Consider the following 18,168-nt stretch of genomic DNA (forward strand, 5'->3'; position numbering starts at 1 on the left):
CCCGCCCCAGCTCACCTCGCTCCGCAGGCCCCGCTTCCTCCCCGATACTCACTTGGGCCCAGCTCCAGCTCTCAGCACCCTCCTCAGGCCCCGCCCCCTCCCGCTACTCACTTGGGCCCCTCCCTATTTGTCATAACCCTCCTCAACCCCCGCCTCCTTCGCTCCCCAATTACTCACCTGGGCCCCGCCCCAGCTCACCGCCCTCCTCGGGCCCCGCCCCCTCCGCCCGGCTCCCTTTGGTCAGGGAGGGCCTCCCCTACCGGAACATCCCGCCTTTTGGTGGCTACGCCCCGCCCTTTACGCTACAGAGCCCGGAAGTGTCTTGAACTCGCGTTTCCATCTTCCGGCCTCGCGTCTCTCTCATTCTCGGTTTTACCCGGGAGTGTATTGGAAGGGGGCTGCTACGTCAGCGCGTCTCGGCGTGAGACAGCGCTATTCCGCTGTAACAGCTTCCGGCGGGTCCTGGATGTTGATGTCCTGCGTCTAACGCGGTGTAACGCCTGAAACCGAGCGACCTCCGGAGAGGTCCGGAGGAATTTCAGTATCTGCTACGGTAACCTTATCAGCCCGCCAAGATGGCGATGCAAGCGGCCAAGAGGGCGAACGTGAGTACCGGGTGTTCTGCAGAGGTTGGGAGAACTTCGGGTTTGCCTTTATTAGCGCGTGGATCGGAGCATTCTTGCCCCTCCTCCGTCCCCAGAGCGGAGAACTCCAGAATTCCTATCCTGTCAGCGAAGACACTATCCTGGCCCCATCCTCGGAGATATGCTCCTTGAGCGACATTTCTGCCCCCACCCCTTTTGAGAGTTCCTCAGTCTCTAACCTAGTGTCAGTCATAGTGTTACCCCTGTAGCCTCTTTGCTTGACCTGCACCTAAGGACCTGGCGTTAGGATTATCTCCTTGGCTTAAACTCGATAGCGCAGAAGAGTTCTCAACTAACTTAATGGTTCACCAATAATTGGGGCCTGGGATTCCCCTCAGATCATGGAGCTTTTCGGATCCTTCATTAATATATTAATTAAAACAATATTTTTTGAGCACCTACTATGTATTCTGCTTGCCATGTGGGACATAATTCATCAGTTATATTTATTGAACAGCTACTATGTGGCAGACACTAGTCTTACGTATTGGGAATACAGCCGTGAATAAAACAAGTCCTTCTGCTTACATTCTAGTGTTTGAGAGTGCAGTGTTATGGAAACTTAAAAAAAAAAACTCAAAAGAGAGATTAGTCAACTGTAAAACGCTTAGAGGTATAAGATGAAGGTAGGCCATGCGAGGTGGCTCATGCCTGTAATCCCTGCAGTTTGGGAGGCTGAGGTGGGAGGATTGCTTGAGCCCAGGAATTCAAGGCTGCCTTGAGCCATGATTGTACGACTGCACAGCACTTCAGCCAAGAGACAGAACAAGACCCTGACTCAAAAAAAAAATTTAAAAAAAAGAAAAAAGAAAAGACAGACAATTGACCATTGGATATGTAAATGGAGACTTTTGGTGACCTTGATGATAGGAATCATTTCAGTGGATGAAAGCTTGATTGCAGTGGGGTGAAAAGATGGTGAAAGTTGAGAAAATGGAAACAGCAAAGACACTGTCTGTGAGTTCTCATGTAAATAGGAAGTAGGGAAATTGGATGATAGTTGACTTTTTTTTTGAGAGAGAGACTCTCACTCTGTCGCCCAGTCTGGAGTGCAGTGGTGCAGTCTTGGCTCACTGCAACCTCTGTCTCCTGAGTTCAAGCAATTCTCCTGCCTCAGCCTCCTGAGTAACTGGGATTACAGGTACCCACTGCCACACCCGGCTAATTTTTGTATTTTTAGTAGAGACAGGATTTCTCCATGTTGGACGGGCTGGTCTCGAACTCCTGACCTCAAGTGATCCACCTGCCTTGGCCTCCCAAAATGCTGGGATTACAGGCATGAGCCACCGCACCCAGCCAGATAGTTGACTTTTTAAAAGATGTGTGATATAGGCGTGTTTTTATGCCAATGGGAGCAATCCAGCAGGGTGTAAGAAACACGATATGGAAGAAAGATAGGTTAAGTCCAGAAGTGGAGGATTTTAGTAGATGAAGGTTGGCGTAGTAATAGAGGAAAAGTAGTTGGATATAGATGAAAAGTATTTACCAGTTGGTCATGTCTATTTTCTCCAGGAAGCAAGAATCAGGGTCATCTCCTGGGATGGGCAGGGAAGAGGCTACAGCCCAACTCAGGTGTTAGCAGGAGTGATGGTGGTAAGGTTTGTGAAGGCCTACAGGTACCTACCACCGTGCCTGGCTAATTTTTAAAATTTTATGGGGGTCTCACTATGTTGTCCAGGCTGGTCTCAAACTCCTGGGCTCAAGTGATCCTCCCACTTTGGCCTCCCAAAGTGCTGGGATTATAGGCATGAGCCACTGCACCCAGCCTCTTGTTGCTTTTTCAAAGATCTTCCCATTTTCAGAAACATCAAATTATACCTCTTATTCTTGGCTTATTATTATGTATCATTAAGAATTTTTTTAAATGGTAGCACTTCTGCCCCTAATTATAATAACAATACATATTTCTCATTTTAGATTCGACTTCCACCTGAAGTAAATCGGATATTGTATATAAGAAATTTGCCATACAAAATCACAGCTGAAGAAATGTATGATATATTTGGGAAATATGGACCTATTCGTCAAATCAGAGTGTGAGTCTTACTGAGTCATTTAAAGAAAATGATAGCATAATCTGTAATCAGAATTTTAGCTGACGATGAGGCCACCCTGTGTTGTGTGCGATGCAGCAACCCTTACCAAGAGCCTAGAGACTAACAGATTGAGATCAAAGAGATGAGATCTTTTTGAAGGAGGGAAAAAACCTACTGAGACCCTAATGATCCAGCTCAGTGAGAGCCAAGAAGAGGATTTGAGTTTCCTCAAAGCATTCGTTGAAGTAGTAATGAATGCTTTGAGGAAACTGGTTGAGAAGGGAAAGAACTAACATTTATTGCCTACCCATTATTTGTAAAGCTAGCTGTTACACTGTGTTTTTTGTATGCAGTAGCTCTGTAATTTTCTCAACAATCATCACTGTCTCTTTAAATAACTCCAGAATTTCTGAATAAGTAAAAAAGTATAAAAGTAACAGAAAAAAATGATATTTTCAACTACAGCTCTTTCAATTGAAGATTTGAAAGTATAGAGGAAAACATCTAATTACAAGCATTCATGTTTTAATATAAAGATTGGGGCTCATACCTTCAAGTGACATTTACTGGACATCTACTGAATACCATTAACCATAATAAGTGCTTTTATTTGGATCAACAAAACTATAGCCCTGAGAGTAAAGTACCTTTCTAGTCTTACAGTGCTTAGTGATAAATTCGTCTGACTCTAAATTGAACCTCTGCATAACACAGTACCATATATAGCCCCTGATACCCTAACTCATATGAAAAGGCTAGTGACTTAAGAGTCCATCTGAAAGGATTTCTAAAGCTTTTATTTTTAAAAAAAAGTATTATTTTACCCCGGTAATGACTACATATAAGGCCGGGCGCGGTGGCTCAAGCCTGTAATCCCAGCACTTTGGGAGGCCGAGGCGGGCGGATCACAAGGTCAGGAGATCGAGACCACAGTGAAACCCCGTCTCTACTAAAAATACAAAAAATTAGCCGGGCGCGGTGGCGGGCGCCTGTAGTCCCAGCTACTCAGGAGGCTGAGGCAGGAGAATGGCGGGAACCCGGGAGGCGGAGCTTGCAGTGAGCGGAGATCGCGCCACTGCACTCCAGCCTGGGCAACAGCGTGAGACTCCGTCTCAAAAAAAAAAAAGACTACATATAAAGTTTTTATTTCTAGTCAGAATTCTGTGTTGTATGACTTAAGAGCTCCTTCCTGGCTTTAGGACTGTTAGGTCTTGAGGGCCCTCCTTTTGAATGACACGGTCCCTCCAGAGAGTAAACCAAGAGCTGGAACTACATGATCATTGGTACTCAGATGGGGATGAAAGTGAACGAGTTATAGACCAGCTGTCCTTTTTAGGAGGTCTCAGTCCTTTGAGCATCTGATAAAAGCTTTAGACCACTCCACAGAAGAACGCACACATGTTGCATATATTTCAGGGGATACACGGACTCTAGGTTTAGAAACCCTGCTCTAGATATATAAAGAATGGTATACAAGGTCAGGAGTTCAAGACCTGCCTGGCCAACATGGCGAATCCCTGACTTGGGGATCAGGAGACAAGATTCTACTTCAGGCCTTGTTACTAGCCGTGTGTGTGACTAGTTGCCTAGATTTTTTGGTTTTCTGTTCATGTATGAGATAATCTGGGTGGTGGCCTTTTAGCTTTTAATGTGGAAACAGCATGGATTGGTTGTAAGGCCTGGGTTAAAATACTGGCTTGCCTACTCTTGTGAAACTGGAGAAAATATTTAACCTTATCTGGGCTTCAGTTATCTATGAAATAGTCTTCCTAACCTACTGTCTTAAAAGAATTTTAGTTTGGATGAAATTAGACAGTGTCTGTGAAGGTACTTTATCAGTTTTCCTTCCCAGTGTACATTAGCCACTCCTCTGCTCCTGTAGCGTTTCCATGTGTCTCTCCTAGGTTAACACGTGGTTTTGCTGTTGTCTCTATACTCATCTGTCACCCTGGGCAGACTGTGAGTTCCTCCAGGGCTCATATCATATATTATTTTTGGTTTTGTGTTGATAGCACTTGCGCGAGACATGGTAAGCACCCAATGTATACTAAATGAATAATATAGAAAATAGTAGAAGAGGCCAGATGCGGTGACTCACACCTGTAGTCCCAGCACTTTGGGAGGCCAAGACAGGCAGATCACCAGAGGTTAGGAGTTCAAAACCACCCTGGCCAACATGGCGAAACCCCGTCTTTACCAAAAAAATACAAAAATTAGCTGTGCATGGTGGCACGTGCCTGTAATGCAGTTACTCAGGAGGCTCAAGTGGGAGAATCGCTTAAACCTGGGAGGCTGAGGCTGCAGTGAGTGAGCTGAGATCACACCACTGCACTCCATTCTGGGTGACAGAGTGAGACCCTGTTTCAAAAAAAAGAAAAGAAAATAGAATAATAATATAAAAAGTGGTTGTGATTGGTTTATAAAGGCATTATAAAGTTTATTGATAGTACTCAATTAAGGGATGCTTAAATCAGTGAAGTTAGAGAATGTTTCAGAAAGCCAAAATGAAAGGACGGAATAAAGCAGGGGCATCTTAAGAAGAGTGCAGAGCAGCTCAGAATGTTTGTGCTTCTATTTTCCTTGTATCTGGAATGGTTTTCACCAGCTCATCTCATGCCTGGCTCCTTCTTATTCTTCGGGTCTCAGCTTCAATGTCACCTTTTCAGAGAGGTTTTCCCTGACCACCCTAGCTGAAGTAGCTCCCTGTTTCCCTATCTGTTACAGAGCTTTCTACTTCTTTTATGAAACACTTCTTTTTTTTTTTTTTTTTTTTTTTTTTTTGAGATGGAGTTTCGCTCTTGTTGCCCAGGCTGGAGTACAATGGCATGATCTTGGCTCACTACAAACTCTGCCTCCCAGGTTCAAGTGGTTCTCCAGCCTCAGCCTCCCGAGTTACTGGGATTACAGGTACCCACCACCATTCCTGGCTAATTTTTGTATTTTAAGTAGAGATGGGGTTTCACCATGTTGGCCAGGCTGGTCTTGAACTCCTGACCTCAGGTGATCCTCCCACCTCGGCTTCCTAAAGTGCTGGGATTACAAGCATGAGCCACCATGCCAAGCCGAAACATTCCCTAAGATTTATAATTATTTCAGGGCCGGGCGCAGTGGCTCACGCGTGTAATCCCAGCACTTTGGGAGGCCAAAGTGGGCAGATCACAAGGTCAGGAGTTTGAGACCAGCCTGACCAACATGGTGAAACCTTGTCTCTACTAAAAACACAAAAATTAGCTGGGTGTGGTGGCGCGCGTCTGTAATCCCAGCTACTCAGGAGGCTGAGGCAGGAGAATCGCTTGAACCCAGGAGGTGGAGGTTGCAGTGAGCCAAGATTGCGCCACTGCACTCCAGCCTGGGTGACAGAGTGAGATTCCGTCTCAAAAACAAACAAACAAAAAAGATTTATAATGATTTCATATTTATGTAATATCTTTCTACTGCCTGAATATAAGCTTGAAGGAAGGAAGGGATGATGCTTGTCTTTTTCACTATTGTATTTCTAGTGCCTGTCACAGAAAGAACATAGTCTATATGTGTTGAATAGGTTAATAGAAGTTTAGGGTACAGGAGCTTAGGTCTAAATTATAGATTGAGAAACAGCTGTTTTTCTGTTCCATTACTATGATCATGCTTTATTGTATACCTGGCACCTGGCACTAGGGTGACCAGCCTTCCCAGTTTTCCCAGTACTGAGAGATTTTCTGGGACACTGGACTTTTCAGTGATAAAACCTGGACAGTCCCAATCAAATCAGGATGATTTGGTTTGACCCTACCTGGCATGTAGCAGACACTTGGTACTTTTTATTTTTTAAAACTCTTTCATACTTGTTACCTCTTTTGATTATTAAACCCACATGGAAGGTAGGGCACGTGATAGAGCCTGATGGCACTGGACAGGTGAAGCAGCCGAAGCTCAGAGAGGCTAAGTTACATGCTTAGGTGTTCTTATTCCTACTCTAAGATTTTAATGCCAGTCAAGAAAATTGCAGCACTTTGGGAGGCTGAGGCGGGTGGATCACTTGAGGCCAGGAGTTTGAGACCTGCCTGGCCAACATGGCAAAACCCCATCTCTACTAAAAATACAAAAATTAGTCAGGCATGGTGGCGCACGCCTGCACGAGAATTGCTTGACTCTGTCTCAAAAAAATAAGAAAATAATGTTAGCTCAGTGTCCAATACGTGGTAGGTACAAATACATGCCTTTAAAATTTCAAATTATAGTATGGCTCTCAAGGTGTGAGGTTGATAATTAGGGCTGGGAAACTTAAGATGGAGAGTCTTTAAAGTGGGGTTAGTGTCTATCCCTGTTCTAGTTCCTAAGAAGATATAAGAGGAAGAAAGAGAGTTGCTTTGTTTTGTTTTGAGCTTCCTGGACAAAGTGTGTGTGAGAGAATTGATAGGAGAAAGTAGATCTCCACTTTTCAAAGGCATATTAGCATCTGCCTTATGCATGGCACTAAAGGAGTGAATGAAGTACACATAAGATCACCTTTGCTCTTAAGGAACTGAAAATCTTGTTAAGTTTTTAAAAGTCAAAAGTCTGAAAGTTGTTAAGACTTCCCAGAGCCTAAAGAACATTCTAAAACCCCTTGTCAGGCCCACACAACCTGACAAAGTGAGCACATTCATTGACAGTGGCACCCTCCAATCACCCGCAGTACCCTATACCTTTTCAATTTTACAGGAAGCACAAGCTTGAGCAGGGCCCAGACTATAGTCCTGTCCTAGATCAAGTCTAGGCAGCTACCTCCTTTTCCCATGGCTCCACTGCTTTTACTCAACCCTATGTAGGGACTGTGGCAGATGGAGAGTCAGCCCACAGTCTTAAACCTCATTCCACAGTAGTTGCACTGGGTAGTTGGAACACAGATGGAGGCAAGGGGGCCATCTTGTCACCCAGAGCCTGAACTGAGTAAGACCTCTACCCATTGTCTCCACTAACAGTCACATGGCCATCTGCTGCCTGCAGTTTAGTGTTCCATTGCTCCTCAAACCTCTCTACCTCTCCCAGAGGAAGTTGGTGAGGTGAAGGAAGGAAGTAGCCAGGAATACCTACACTAACAGCAACCCCGTATCCATGAGTAAAGTCAGCTTCCACTTCCAGCCACCGTCCAGCATTCTGCCCTGGCTCACAGATAACCCTGTCCACAAGCACACTTCCACTCCCATCTTCGCAGAAGCCTAGCCCTTCTCCTTAGCCACACAGCTGTATCATGCATTAGCATTTGAGTTGTATTAAAAATGAATGTAGACCGTTTGTGTTGGCCCATGCCTGTAATTCCAACACCTTGGGAGGGTGAGGCAGGCGGATCATGTGAGGTCAGGAGTTTGAGACCAGCCTGGGGAACATGACAAAACCCTGTCTCTACTAAAAATACAAAAATTAGCTGGGCTTGGTGGCACATGCCTGCAGTCCCAGCTACCTGGGAGGCTGAGGCACAAGAATCACTTGAGAGGCAGAGGTTGCAATGAGCTGAGATCATGCCACTTGCACTCTAGCCTAGGCAACAGAGTGAGATTCTATCTAAAAAAAAACAAAAACAAAACAAAACAAAGACATCGTAGAGCCAGTCAGGGTGGCAAGAGCACTTGTAGTCCCCACAACTCGCGAGGCTGTTCTGTGTAGTAGCTGTGTTCTTAGTATTCCTGATGTGACAGTCAGCTTGACCCATAGATATTTTACTTAAGATAAAAGCAAAAAGCAAAATTACCTAATTCAAGAAATTACAGGTTTATCCAGTATATCTATCCATGTTTATTTCCTCTAATGGTTTCAGGTTGATTTCAAAATACTTAACTAAAAACATATTTCAATTTACTGTTTTTAAAAGACAGTTCTGTAAGTCAACTATCAATGCTCGGTAAATGTATATCTTAATTAAATTTGATTTAACTCTCCAGAGGGAACACACCTGAAACTAGAGGAACAGCTTATGTGGTCTATGAGGACATCTTTGATGCCAAGAATGCATGTGATCACCTATCGGGATTCAATGTTTGTAACAGATACCTTGTGGTTTTGTACTATAATGCCAACAGGGTAAGTAAGTTCTCATTGTGTAGTGATCTCATTTGAGAATTAGTGTAGAACTGTACTGTGATGATATATGTCTACTGTGACTTTGTTTTTTGGCTAATGCTATTGATGAAATTCATTTGGCTATAGATTGGTAATTTAATTTTGGTGCTTACCACATTTCCAGGCATTTCAGAAGATGGACACAAAGAAAAAGGAGGAACAGTTGAAGCTTCTCAAGGAGAAATATGGCATCAACACAGATCCACCAAAATAAATGTTTTCTACATTTTCATTTTGGACTAAATCCCATGAATGACAATTTTCCACTTTTTTTTCCTTTTTAATTAATACTAAATATTGTGATTTCTTATTTGAGGTTCAACATGACCTACTTGAAACTTTGATACATATTAGAATACATTGTGTTAATAAACTTACAGCTTTTTGTGAAACACCTCAATCTTTTCTCTTGAACTTTCCCTTCCTGTTTGATACCAGGAAAAAACAGTCGAAGCTTATCAACAATTGTAGGTGCTCCTAGGGATTCTGTGCTTCTTGAGAACAGGACCTCTTAATGTAAATTCTTAATGCCTCCAGGGCCCAGTGCAATGCTTAGCCATCAAAGGAACTTGCTGTTTATTGAATGTCTATTAATAATTAAACCTTCATAACAACTCAGTGAAGATAGGTATTTGCATTTTGCAGGTGAGGAAACCAAAGCTCATGATGTTGGTTGAATGAATAAAATGCTAACATACAAAGCTGGTGTGATAACAACCAGTTATTAACCAAGCCTTTACATGTGAATAATGCTTGCTTTATAGTTAACAAAACACCTTTGTCAATATGGGTACCCTTGTCTTTAGAACAGAGGTCTGTTATAGAAATGGTCACTTAGATGATAGTACATTTTTAGAAACTTAGATTTGCCTCTTTAAATTTTTTAAAAAATTATTATGGGTACATAATGGTTGTCACATTGGTAGAAATTTGAGAGCAAGCTGCTTGGGTAGTGGTGTTGGTTGTTATATGTCTAAGATTGTATTTATGTAGCCTTTTCCTTTAGTTATTAAGCATCTGTATATATTTTGGACCTTAGTTCATAATATATCTTTACCATAAATAAAATACTTAATGCTCATTCTTATTATAAGTTCCCATGACATGGAAATAGTATGGTTATTACCCCATTCATCATCATGGCAGCTTAGGAGAATATAGCAATGATTTGCTTTTTATTGCTTAGGCATGGACCAAATGGGGAGACATGGACTAATTGTTTTGTGTGTAATTGGAACCTAAAATCAATTTGAAGGGTACATACACTGAATCATTTCAATGGACAAAGAGCATCAATTCTGCTTTTAATTGTATCTGAGTGTTTTTTGAAAGCAGTGTAAGAGAGTAGAGTCATTTCTAAGGGTGGGCAGATAAGAAAGGAGCCAGAGCTGTAATTTTCTTTTGAATGCTTTTATGAGTGCATTATTGGTTTTTGTAATGCATGTTGTGCCTTTAGGTAATGTAAAAAGAATTTTCTTTTTTTTTTTTTTTTTTTTTTGAGACGGAGTCTAGCTCTGTTGCCCAGGCTGGAGTGCAATGGCCGGATCTCAGCTCACTGCAAGCCCCGCCTCCCGGATTCACGCCATTCTCCTGCCTCAGCCTCCCGAGTAGCTGGGAGTACAGGCGCCCGCCACCTCGCCCGGCTAATTTTTTTTGTATTTTAGTAGAGACGGGGTTTCACCGTTTTAGCCAGGATGGTCTCGATCTCTGAACTCGTGATCCGCCCGTCTCGGCCTCCCAAAGTGCTGGGATTACAGGCTTGAGCCACCGCGCCCGGCCGTAAAAAGAATTTTCTAAAAGACTTTCTTGTAAGAGAAAAACTGAAATTAGACTTTAAAACTTAGAGTGTGATTTGTCTAAGTGGCAGGCTAGCTTGCCTCTGGTGTAGTTGTTTTAATAACAAGGAGAAATTCCTTCTATTAGCAATCATGACCAGTCCATCATTTGGATTGATATATGTTAGCTGAATTTCGTGACCTAAAGTTAAGACGTTTAAAACTTCCCTCTAATTTGGAAATTCCATATCCTGTCCCAATTAAGTTACAAGAACTTGCACTCAGTGGACAAACACTGACCCCCGACTCTGCACACAGTACTGCACCAAGATGCTGAGGATGTAATTACGATCAGTCCTTTGCACAAGGCATCCAAAGCTCAGTTTTTCAAATGCTTTTAAGAGTGCAGCAGATGACTATGTTTATATGTGCACACATGTGTGCCAGAGCTGCTTGACTTTCATCTAGGTTAAATTTTTGAGTTTCTAAGAAAAAATTTGTATGAATAGAGAATTCATTGACTGAAAGTTTGAAAACAACTGACGTGACCTTGATCTTATTTTTTTATTTTTTTTTATTTTTGGAGACGGAGTCTCGCTCTGTCCCCCAGGCTGGAGTGCAGTGGCCGGATCTCAGCTCACTGCAAGCTCCGCCTCTCGGGTTTACGCCACTCTCCTGCCTCAGCCTCCCGAGTAGCTGGGACTACAGGCGCCCGCCACCTCGCCCGGCTAGTTTTTTGTATTTTTTAGTAGAGACAGGGTTTCACCCTCTTAGCCAGGATGGTCTCGATCTCCTGACCTCGTGATCCGCCCGTCTCGGCCTCCCAAAGTGCTGGGATTGCAGGCTTGAGCCACCGCGCCCGGCGACCTTGATCTTATTATTGCTCTTCTGTTTAACAACTTTAGTGGCTTTCACAGGCCAATGTCCAAACTCATTAGTATGCTGCATCATAATTTTCTGCATCATCTTTTAAAGCTCCAGTAAAATGGTTCATTTCCCAGTTTACCTGCAGAGCCTAGTCTGTCCTCTCCAGGTGCTAGCCAGTATGTGTTTGCACTTTTGGGGGAGTTCTCTTAGTGGGTGTCTTCTTTGACCCACCTCAGCTATAAATACTCTAGACCAAGATCTTTTATATACCCCATAGTGGGCACCTGAAATAGTCCTTGATGCCATATTTAGTTATTGGTGTCACAGGAGAAAATATGCATATGTCTTTTATGCAGGCTGACTTCTAAGAAATTATTGTAGGCATTTGTGTCATCAAAGAAAGCCAGGAACCAAGACATTCTGAAGGAAATACCTTCTGGCTGGTCTAGTCCCACAGTAGAGGTGAGCACAGAGACTTTGGGTGACTAAAATGCAAGGCAGTTCCTTTCTCTTATTTTGTGCGTCCTAAACCTCTGCTTCTTCATTAGCTCCTCCACCCTCAGCAAAGGAATACAGCCAGGATTTCTTGGAGACAAAAAAGGTAGATCATGTAGCCAAGATGATATGGCCTCATAGCATGTATATGACATCATGTGACATGTATCAGTGGGTCTATGAGGAACACTAGCAGTACCTGTTACCAGCCCCTCCCTCCTCAATCTTGAAACAATTCCAAGTTGTCACTGATAGAAAACCCTATTGGCTGAGTGCAGTGATTTAAACCCGTAATCCCAACACTTTGGGAGGCTGAGGAGAGAAGATAGCTTGAGGCCAGGAGTTCGAGACCAGCCTGGGCAACATAGTGAGATTCCCCCATCTCTATTTTTTTTTAAATAATAAATAAATGCTTAAAAAAAAAAAATAATCCCAACTATGGCCAGGAGTTTTTCTCACCCTATACCAACTGAAAGAAAAATGTTTGAGGCTGGACGCAATGGTTCACGCCTGTAATTCCAGCACTTTGGGAGGCTGAGGCAGGCGGATCACAAGGTCAGGAGGTTGAGACCATCCTGGCTAACATGGTGAAACCCCGTCTCTACCAAAAACACAAAAAATTAGCCGGGTGTGGTGGCGGGCGCCTGTAGTCCCCGCTACTCGGGAGGCTGAGGCAGGAGAATGGCGTGAACCCAGGAAGCAGAGCTTGCAGTGAGCCAAGATTACCCACTGCACTCCAGCCTGGGCAATAGAGTGAGACTGCGTCTCAAAAAAAAAAAAAAAGAGAGAAAAATGTTTGAGCACATTGCCCCAGGCTCCTCTGACCTATACATAACCTATACCAATAAGTGGGTTGATTTTAAAACCTAACTGGTGTTTCTGGTCAGTTACAATAAATGTTGATGAAATAAGCACTATATGTGGAAAGAAGTTCAGAATCATACATTTTTCCCAAAAGTAATTCCTCAGTGTAAGTCAGAACAAATCTAGGTGAAACTAAGCAGTGTATGTGAAAACAAGCTCAGAATCACACATTGTTTTCACAAGGAACTTCCCAGTGTGAGTTAGTATATGACTTCAAGCCCTTAATACACCTTTATTTGTTTGGACGCACAAAGTGTTCTGTTTCCATCTGGGTGAGTGGGGCTCATCCCTCTGGCTGTAGTCCAAACAAAGATTGCAAGAGCACATAAGGTGCTCAAATACCACATCTGATTGCTAAGCTACAAGATTTGGAGCCCGTATTTCTTTAGTTATGTAGAGGAGGATTCTGAGCCTGAGATGAGTGGCAGGTAATATCTACCTTGCAGGGTTGCTTAGAGGATCAATGGTAATAATTTAAAACTATATACAGCCAGGCATAGTGGCTTACACCTGTAATCCCATCACTTTGAGAGGCCAAGGCAGGTAGATCACTTGAGGTCGGGAGTTCAAGATCAGCCTCGTCAGTATGACAAAACCCTGTCTCTACTAAAAATACAAAAATTAGCCAGGCGTTGTGGTGAGCATGAGAATCATTTGAACCCAGGAGGCGGAGGTTGCAGTGAGCCAAGATTGTGCCACTGCATTCCAACCTGAGTGACAGAGCAAGACTCCATCTCAAATAAATAAAAAAATAAAAAAGTATGTAGAACAAGGCCCAGCATGTAAAATGCTCACATTGTAGCTATTATATTTATCACTCGCCTAGCCACTTGGAACCCTGTTTCCTTTCCACTCTTTCCCAGGGGCAACTGGCTTGTGTGGTCCACAGAGCACTTCCTACCTAAAATAAGGATGGACAGGAGTTTGTCAAGCACAGAGCCTTTATTTTACATATTTCCAAAGAGGACATTGTTTAAGTGAGCAGCCAACAGAATTTATGAGAGAAAGTGACAGCAAAGGTAACTGGCTCAAGTCCCTCTGTGTACGCCATGTACATTTCATGTCTGAGCACCTTGTGTATGTGGCTTAAGTGAAGGTAAGGCAGTGTAGATTGTGCGAACAAGAGATCTGTGTTCTGTCATCAGGAAAGGCTACTACATGCATCACACAAAATGCACAACCTGAAATGCTTCAATCTGCAACCGAAGTTTCCTCAAGCAAGGATTCGCATGAACACTGACGAACACATACAGAGCAACTTGGGCAGAGAGAATGGATGATGCCATGGGGCAGTGAGGTTAGCACACTGATCAAGAGCCCCAAACGGGAGGAGCCGTCCCAGTGGCAGAGCAGGCTAGGAGGGTGAGCAGCAGCCATCTCCAGCCACCTTGAGTTCCTTCCTGCCTTCACTCTAAGTTGAGCAGCTCCACGTCAAAGATGAGGGTGGCATTGGGAGGGATGACACCGGGGTGGCCCGTGGCTCCATATGCCACATCAGGGGTGCAGGTCAGCTTCGCCCTCTGCCCCAAGCTCATCTAGCAGGGATGGGGGCAGATGGGGAGAGGAGAAAGAGGACGCAGCTTGATTTAAAAGAAAAAAGTTAGATGACTATGGCATTTTCCCAAACCATCCTCAGTGTTAACTCTGAAGATCTCAGATGAATTTTACATGGGTTACATTGAAATTTTGCTAAGAGCTGTAACAAATGCAGATTCTGCTTCAGCAGAAATGTGACTGTGGGGCAGTAACCCTCACATAGCGTTCTCAAATTCATGCATCTGACAAACATTACTGGTTATTCAATTTGTATATGACTGAAACACCTTCATTTGTTCACCCTCTTCCAAAGAATAGGCCTCTTTAGGAAAGAGGGTATATGAATAGCACATGTAAATACTCAAGTAGGTGACAGGAGCAGTTCATTAAAGTGGTTTAGAGACTAGAGTCACCAGCAAGGTGGCAAGGGGGACCTACTGTGGCCAACCATGGTGGCTCACACCTGTAATCTCAGCACTTTGGGAGGCCAAGGTGGGCGGATCACTTGAGTCTAGAAGTTCAAGACCAGCCTGGCTAATACAGCAAAACCCTGTCTCTACTAAAAAATACAAAAAGGCCGGTGTGGTGGCTCATGCCTGTAATCCTAGCACTTTGGGAGGCCGAGGCAGGTGGATCACCTGAGGTCAAGGAGTTGGAGACAAGCCTGGCAAACATGGTGAAATCCCATCTGTACTAAAAATACAAAAATTAGCCGGGCAGATGGTGACGGTGCACACCTGTAATCCCAGCTACTCGGGAGGCTGGGGCAGGAGAATTGCTTGAACCTGGGAGGCAGAGGTTGCAGTGAACCGAGATTGTGCCACTGCACTCCAGCCTAGGCAACAAAGTGAGACTATGTCTCAAAAAAAAAAACAAACAACAGTAGCTGGGCATGGTGGCAGGTGCCTGTAATCCCAGTTACTTGGGTGGCTGAGGCAGGAGAATCGCTTGAATCCAGGAGGTGGAGGTTGCAGTGAGCTGAGATTGCGCCACTGCACTCCAGCCTCGGTGACAGAGTGAGACTCTGTCTAAAAAAAAACACCAAAAACAAGACCTATTGTAAGGGAGCATCATAAGGACTTCACAGACAGACCAAGGAAGAAGATCTTGAACCAGGGCTCATCACAGCAGTTGTTGAGAACCCGCTCGGCATTAGTAGGACAATTGGTGAAATTTAAATCTATTTTTGAATTTTGAATAATCAAAAATTTGAATAAGTAAGTAATATTGTATCAGTGTGAATGTCCTGGTTTTGATAATTGTACTATGGTTATGCAAGAAGGGGAAGCTGAATAGAGTATAGAAGAACTCTGTACTATTTCTGTAATAATTTTGTAAGTCTGAAATTCTTTCCAAAAAAGCAAAAAAAACAAAAAATCTTTTTGGCCTACTCCACCCCAACTCTTCCGCCACCTCAGTCCCAGACAACTGGTAGACCTCAGCTAGTTTATTTTTTTGTTTTGTTTTTTGAGACAGCGTCTCACTCCATCGCCTGGGTTGGAGTACAGTGGCACAATCTCTGCTCACTGCAACCTTCACCTCCCGGGTTCAAGTGATTCTCCTGTCGCAGCCTCCCAAGTAGCTGCGATTGCAGGCGTGCACCACCACACCTGTATTTTCAGCAGGGACGGGGTTATACCATGTTGGTGAGTCTGGTCTTGAACTCCTGGCCTCAAGTGATCTGCCACACTCGGCCTCCCAAAGTGCTGGGATTACAGGCATGAGTCACCATGCCTGGCCCTCTCAGGTAGTTCTAAGCAAGCCTAGGGGATGTGCTTGGGATGAGAGCTCCCAGGGACACAAAAGAGTCATGCTGGCAAGGAGAGGGGTGGGGACACAAAGCCAGGAGGGGATACCAGATGGCGTTGCCATGCCCTGGCGGTAGAGTCAAAGCAGTAGTGGTCTGTGAGTGGGTGAAGGTGAAGGTGGAGGTGGAGGGCAGAGTGCTGAGCCCAGATCCCCAAGTCTCCAGATCTCCTTTAATGTGAATCCTCACCTACCTGGGCTGCGCCCTCTTCAAAACCTTTGATGACTTCCTGTTTGCCAATTCTGAACTTGAAAGGTTTGTTTCTGTCTCTGGATGAATCAAATTTCTTCCCATTTTGGAGCATTCCTGTCAAAGCAAGAATCGGGTGCAATAGAGCTGTGGTCATGAGTTAACTCCCAATTCAGATTCCACATGTCTAAAATGGAATGCCTTTTCTGCACACACCTGCTCCTCTTCCAATCCTCCCCATCCATCCTGTTGCCCAGGCAGGAAATCTGGACACTTCCCTCTGCCTCACCCCCACATACTACCTATCACTAAGTCCTCCATATCTTTGTAATCTACCTATTTTCTTCATTTCTATTTTATTTATTTATTTATTTATTTGAGACAGAATCTTGCTATGTCACCCAGGCTGGAGTGCAGTGGCACAATCTCAGCTCACTGCAACCTCCACTTCCCGGGTTCAAGCGATTCTCCTGCCTCAGCCTCCCACATTGTTGGGATTACAGGCGCATGCCACCACACCCGGCTGATTTTTGTATTTTTAGTAGAAACAGGATTTCGCCATGTTGGCCAGGCTGGTCTTGAACTCCTGACCACAGCACCTGCATCAGCCTCCCAGTGTTGGGATTACAGGCCTGAGCCACTGCTCCTGGCCTTTTCTTTGCTTCTATTACCACCACCAAGTAACCAGCTTATTTCACCTGTACACAGGAAGAACCTCCTAACTGGTCTTTTTGATCCTCTTTTACCCGCCTCCATTTCGTTGTTCACTTGGCATCCAGACTGATTTTTTTTTCTTTAAACACAAATCTGATTCTATTACTCCCCTGCTTAAAATACTTCAATAGCTCCCCAGGGCAGAATTCAAATGCCTACCTTGCATACAGGCACTTCACGATCCAGCTCTTGCCTGCTTATAACCCTCTCTGTTCTCCCCTTCCTTCCCTTCCCTCTGTGTCCTATTCAGGTCATGCCTTTCTCAAATTTCTCTGCACTTTTCAACTTTTTTTTTTCTGAGTTGGAGTCTCCCTCTGTTGCCCAGGCTGGAGTGCAGTGGTATGATCTCAGTTCATTGCAACCTCCACCTACCAGGTTCAAGGGATTTTCCTGCCTCAGCTTCCTGAGTAGCTGGGACTACAGGTACCTGCCACTGCGCCCACTAATTTTTTTCATATTTTTAGTAGAGATGGGGTTTTGCCATGTTGGCCAGGCTGGTCTCAAACTCCTGACCTCAGGTGATCTGCCCACCTTGGCCTCCCAACGTGCTGGGATTACAGGCGTGAGCTATCATGCCCAGCCAGACTTTTCAACTTTTTTATGTCACTTCCTCTGCCTAAACGTCTGTTTTCCCAGCTATTCCAGCCTCAGGTTGAGTCCTCACATAAGGTTCCTAAGGTTTCTTAAGTTTCCTCCAAAAGGCAAAACCCAAAGATTGCATCATCCCCTACTGCAGGGAACAGTGTCAGGTGACCTAGCTGGTCAGAGGTGGCCTCCAGACTCTGTACTAATAGGGCTGTTTGAAACCAGAACCCCCCCAGGTGCTAGTCCAGCAGTTCCGGGTCCCCCAGCTTCTGCTTCAGAAGCCTTGTCATCCCCATGTCCACATGTCATCTCAGTTCAGCAACTCAAGGCCCAACAGCTATTCTCAATTCTTCTGTGACTCTGACTCAAAGATCAGACCTTCTGTAAATGATGCGGTTCCATGACTGCTCCTGGCAGTCCCTGGACCACCACAAAAGGCCGTTTGGTACTAGAAAAAGACCTTGCTTGAACGTCCAGAGACTGGGTTTTTACTTCACTCTGGCACTATCTCATTGTGTGACATTGGGCAAATCACTTCCTCTTCCAGGGCCTCAGATGTGTCATGTTTAACATAGGAA

General features: G+C 44.3%; 2 protein-coding genes across 3 annotated transcripts in view; one reads left to right on the forward strand and one right to left on the reverse strand.

The window, feature by feature from the left end:
- The first annotated feature begins 10 nt into the window (after nt 1-10).
- On the forward strand, nt 11-9,150 carry SF3B6 (splicing factor 3b subunit 6). The gene is made up of 4 exons (XM_050753694.1): nt 11-605; nt 2,562-2,680; nt 8,581-8,719; nt 8,883-9,150. The coding sequence occupies exons 1-4, from the start codon at nt 576-578 to the stop codon at nt 8,970-8,972; spliced, it is 378 nt and encodes a 125-aa protein (XP_050609651.1). The 5' UTR covers nt 11-575; the 3' UTR covers nt 8,973-9,150.
- A 4,532-nt stretch (nt 9,151-13,682) lies between these two features.
- Nucleotides 13,683-18,168, reverse strand: part of FKBP1B (FKBP prolyl isomerase 1B) — a 132,074-nt gene continuing 127,588 nt past the window's right edge. For both annotated transcript variants that reach the window (XM_050753687.1, XM_050753688.1), the window contains 2 exons: nt 16,296-16,408; nt 13,683-14,294 (listed from right to left, as the gene is read on the reverse strand). In XM_050753687.1, coding sequence (XP_050609644.1) covers nt 14,166-14,294; nt 16,296-16,408 — 242 coding nt within the window. In that variant the 3' untranslated portion in view covers nt 13,683-14,165. The remainder of the gene's footprint in view (nt 14,295-16,295; nt 16,409-18,168) is intronic.

The sequence above is a fragment of the Macaca thibetana genome, chromosome 13, assembly GCF_024542745.1.
Source record: "Macaca thibetana thibetana isolate TM-01 chromosome 13, ASM2454274v1, whole genome shotgun sequence".
Classification (NCBI taxonomy): domain Eukaryota; kingdom Metazoa; phylum Chordata; class Mammalia; order Primates; family Cercopithecidae; genus Macaca; species Macaca thibetana.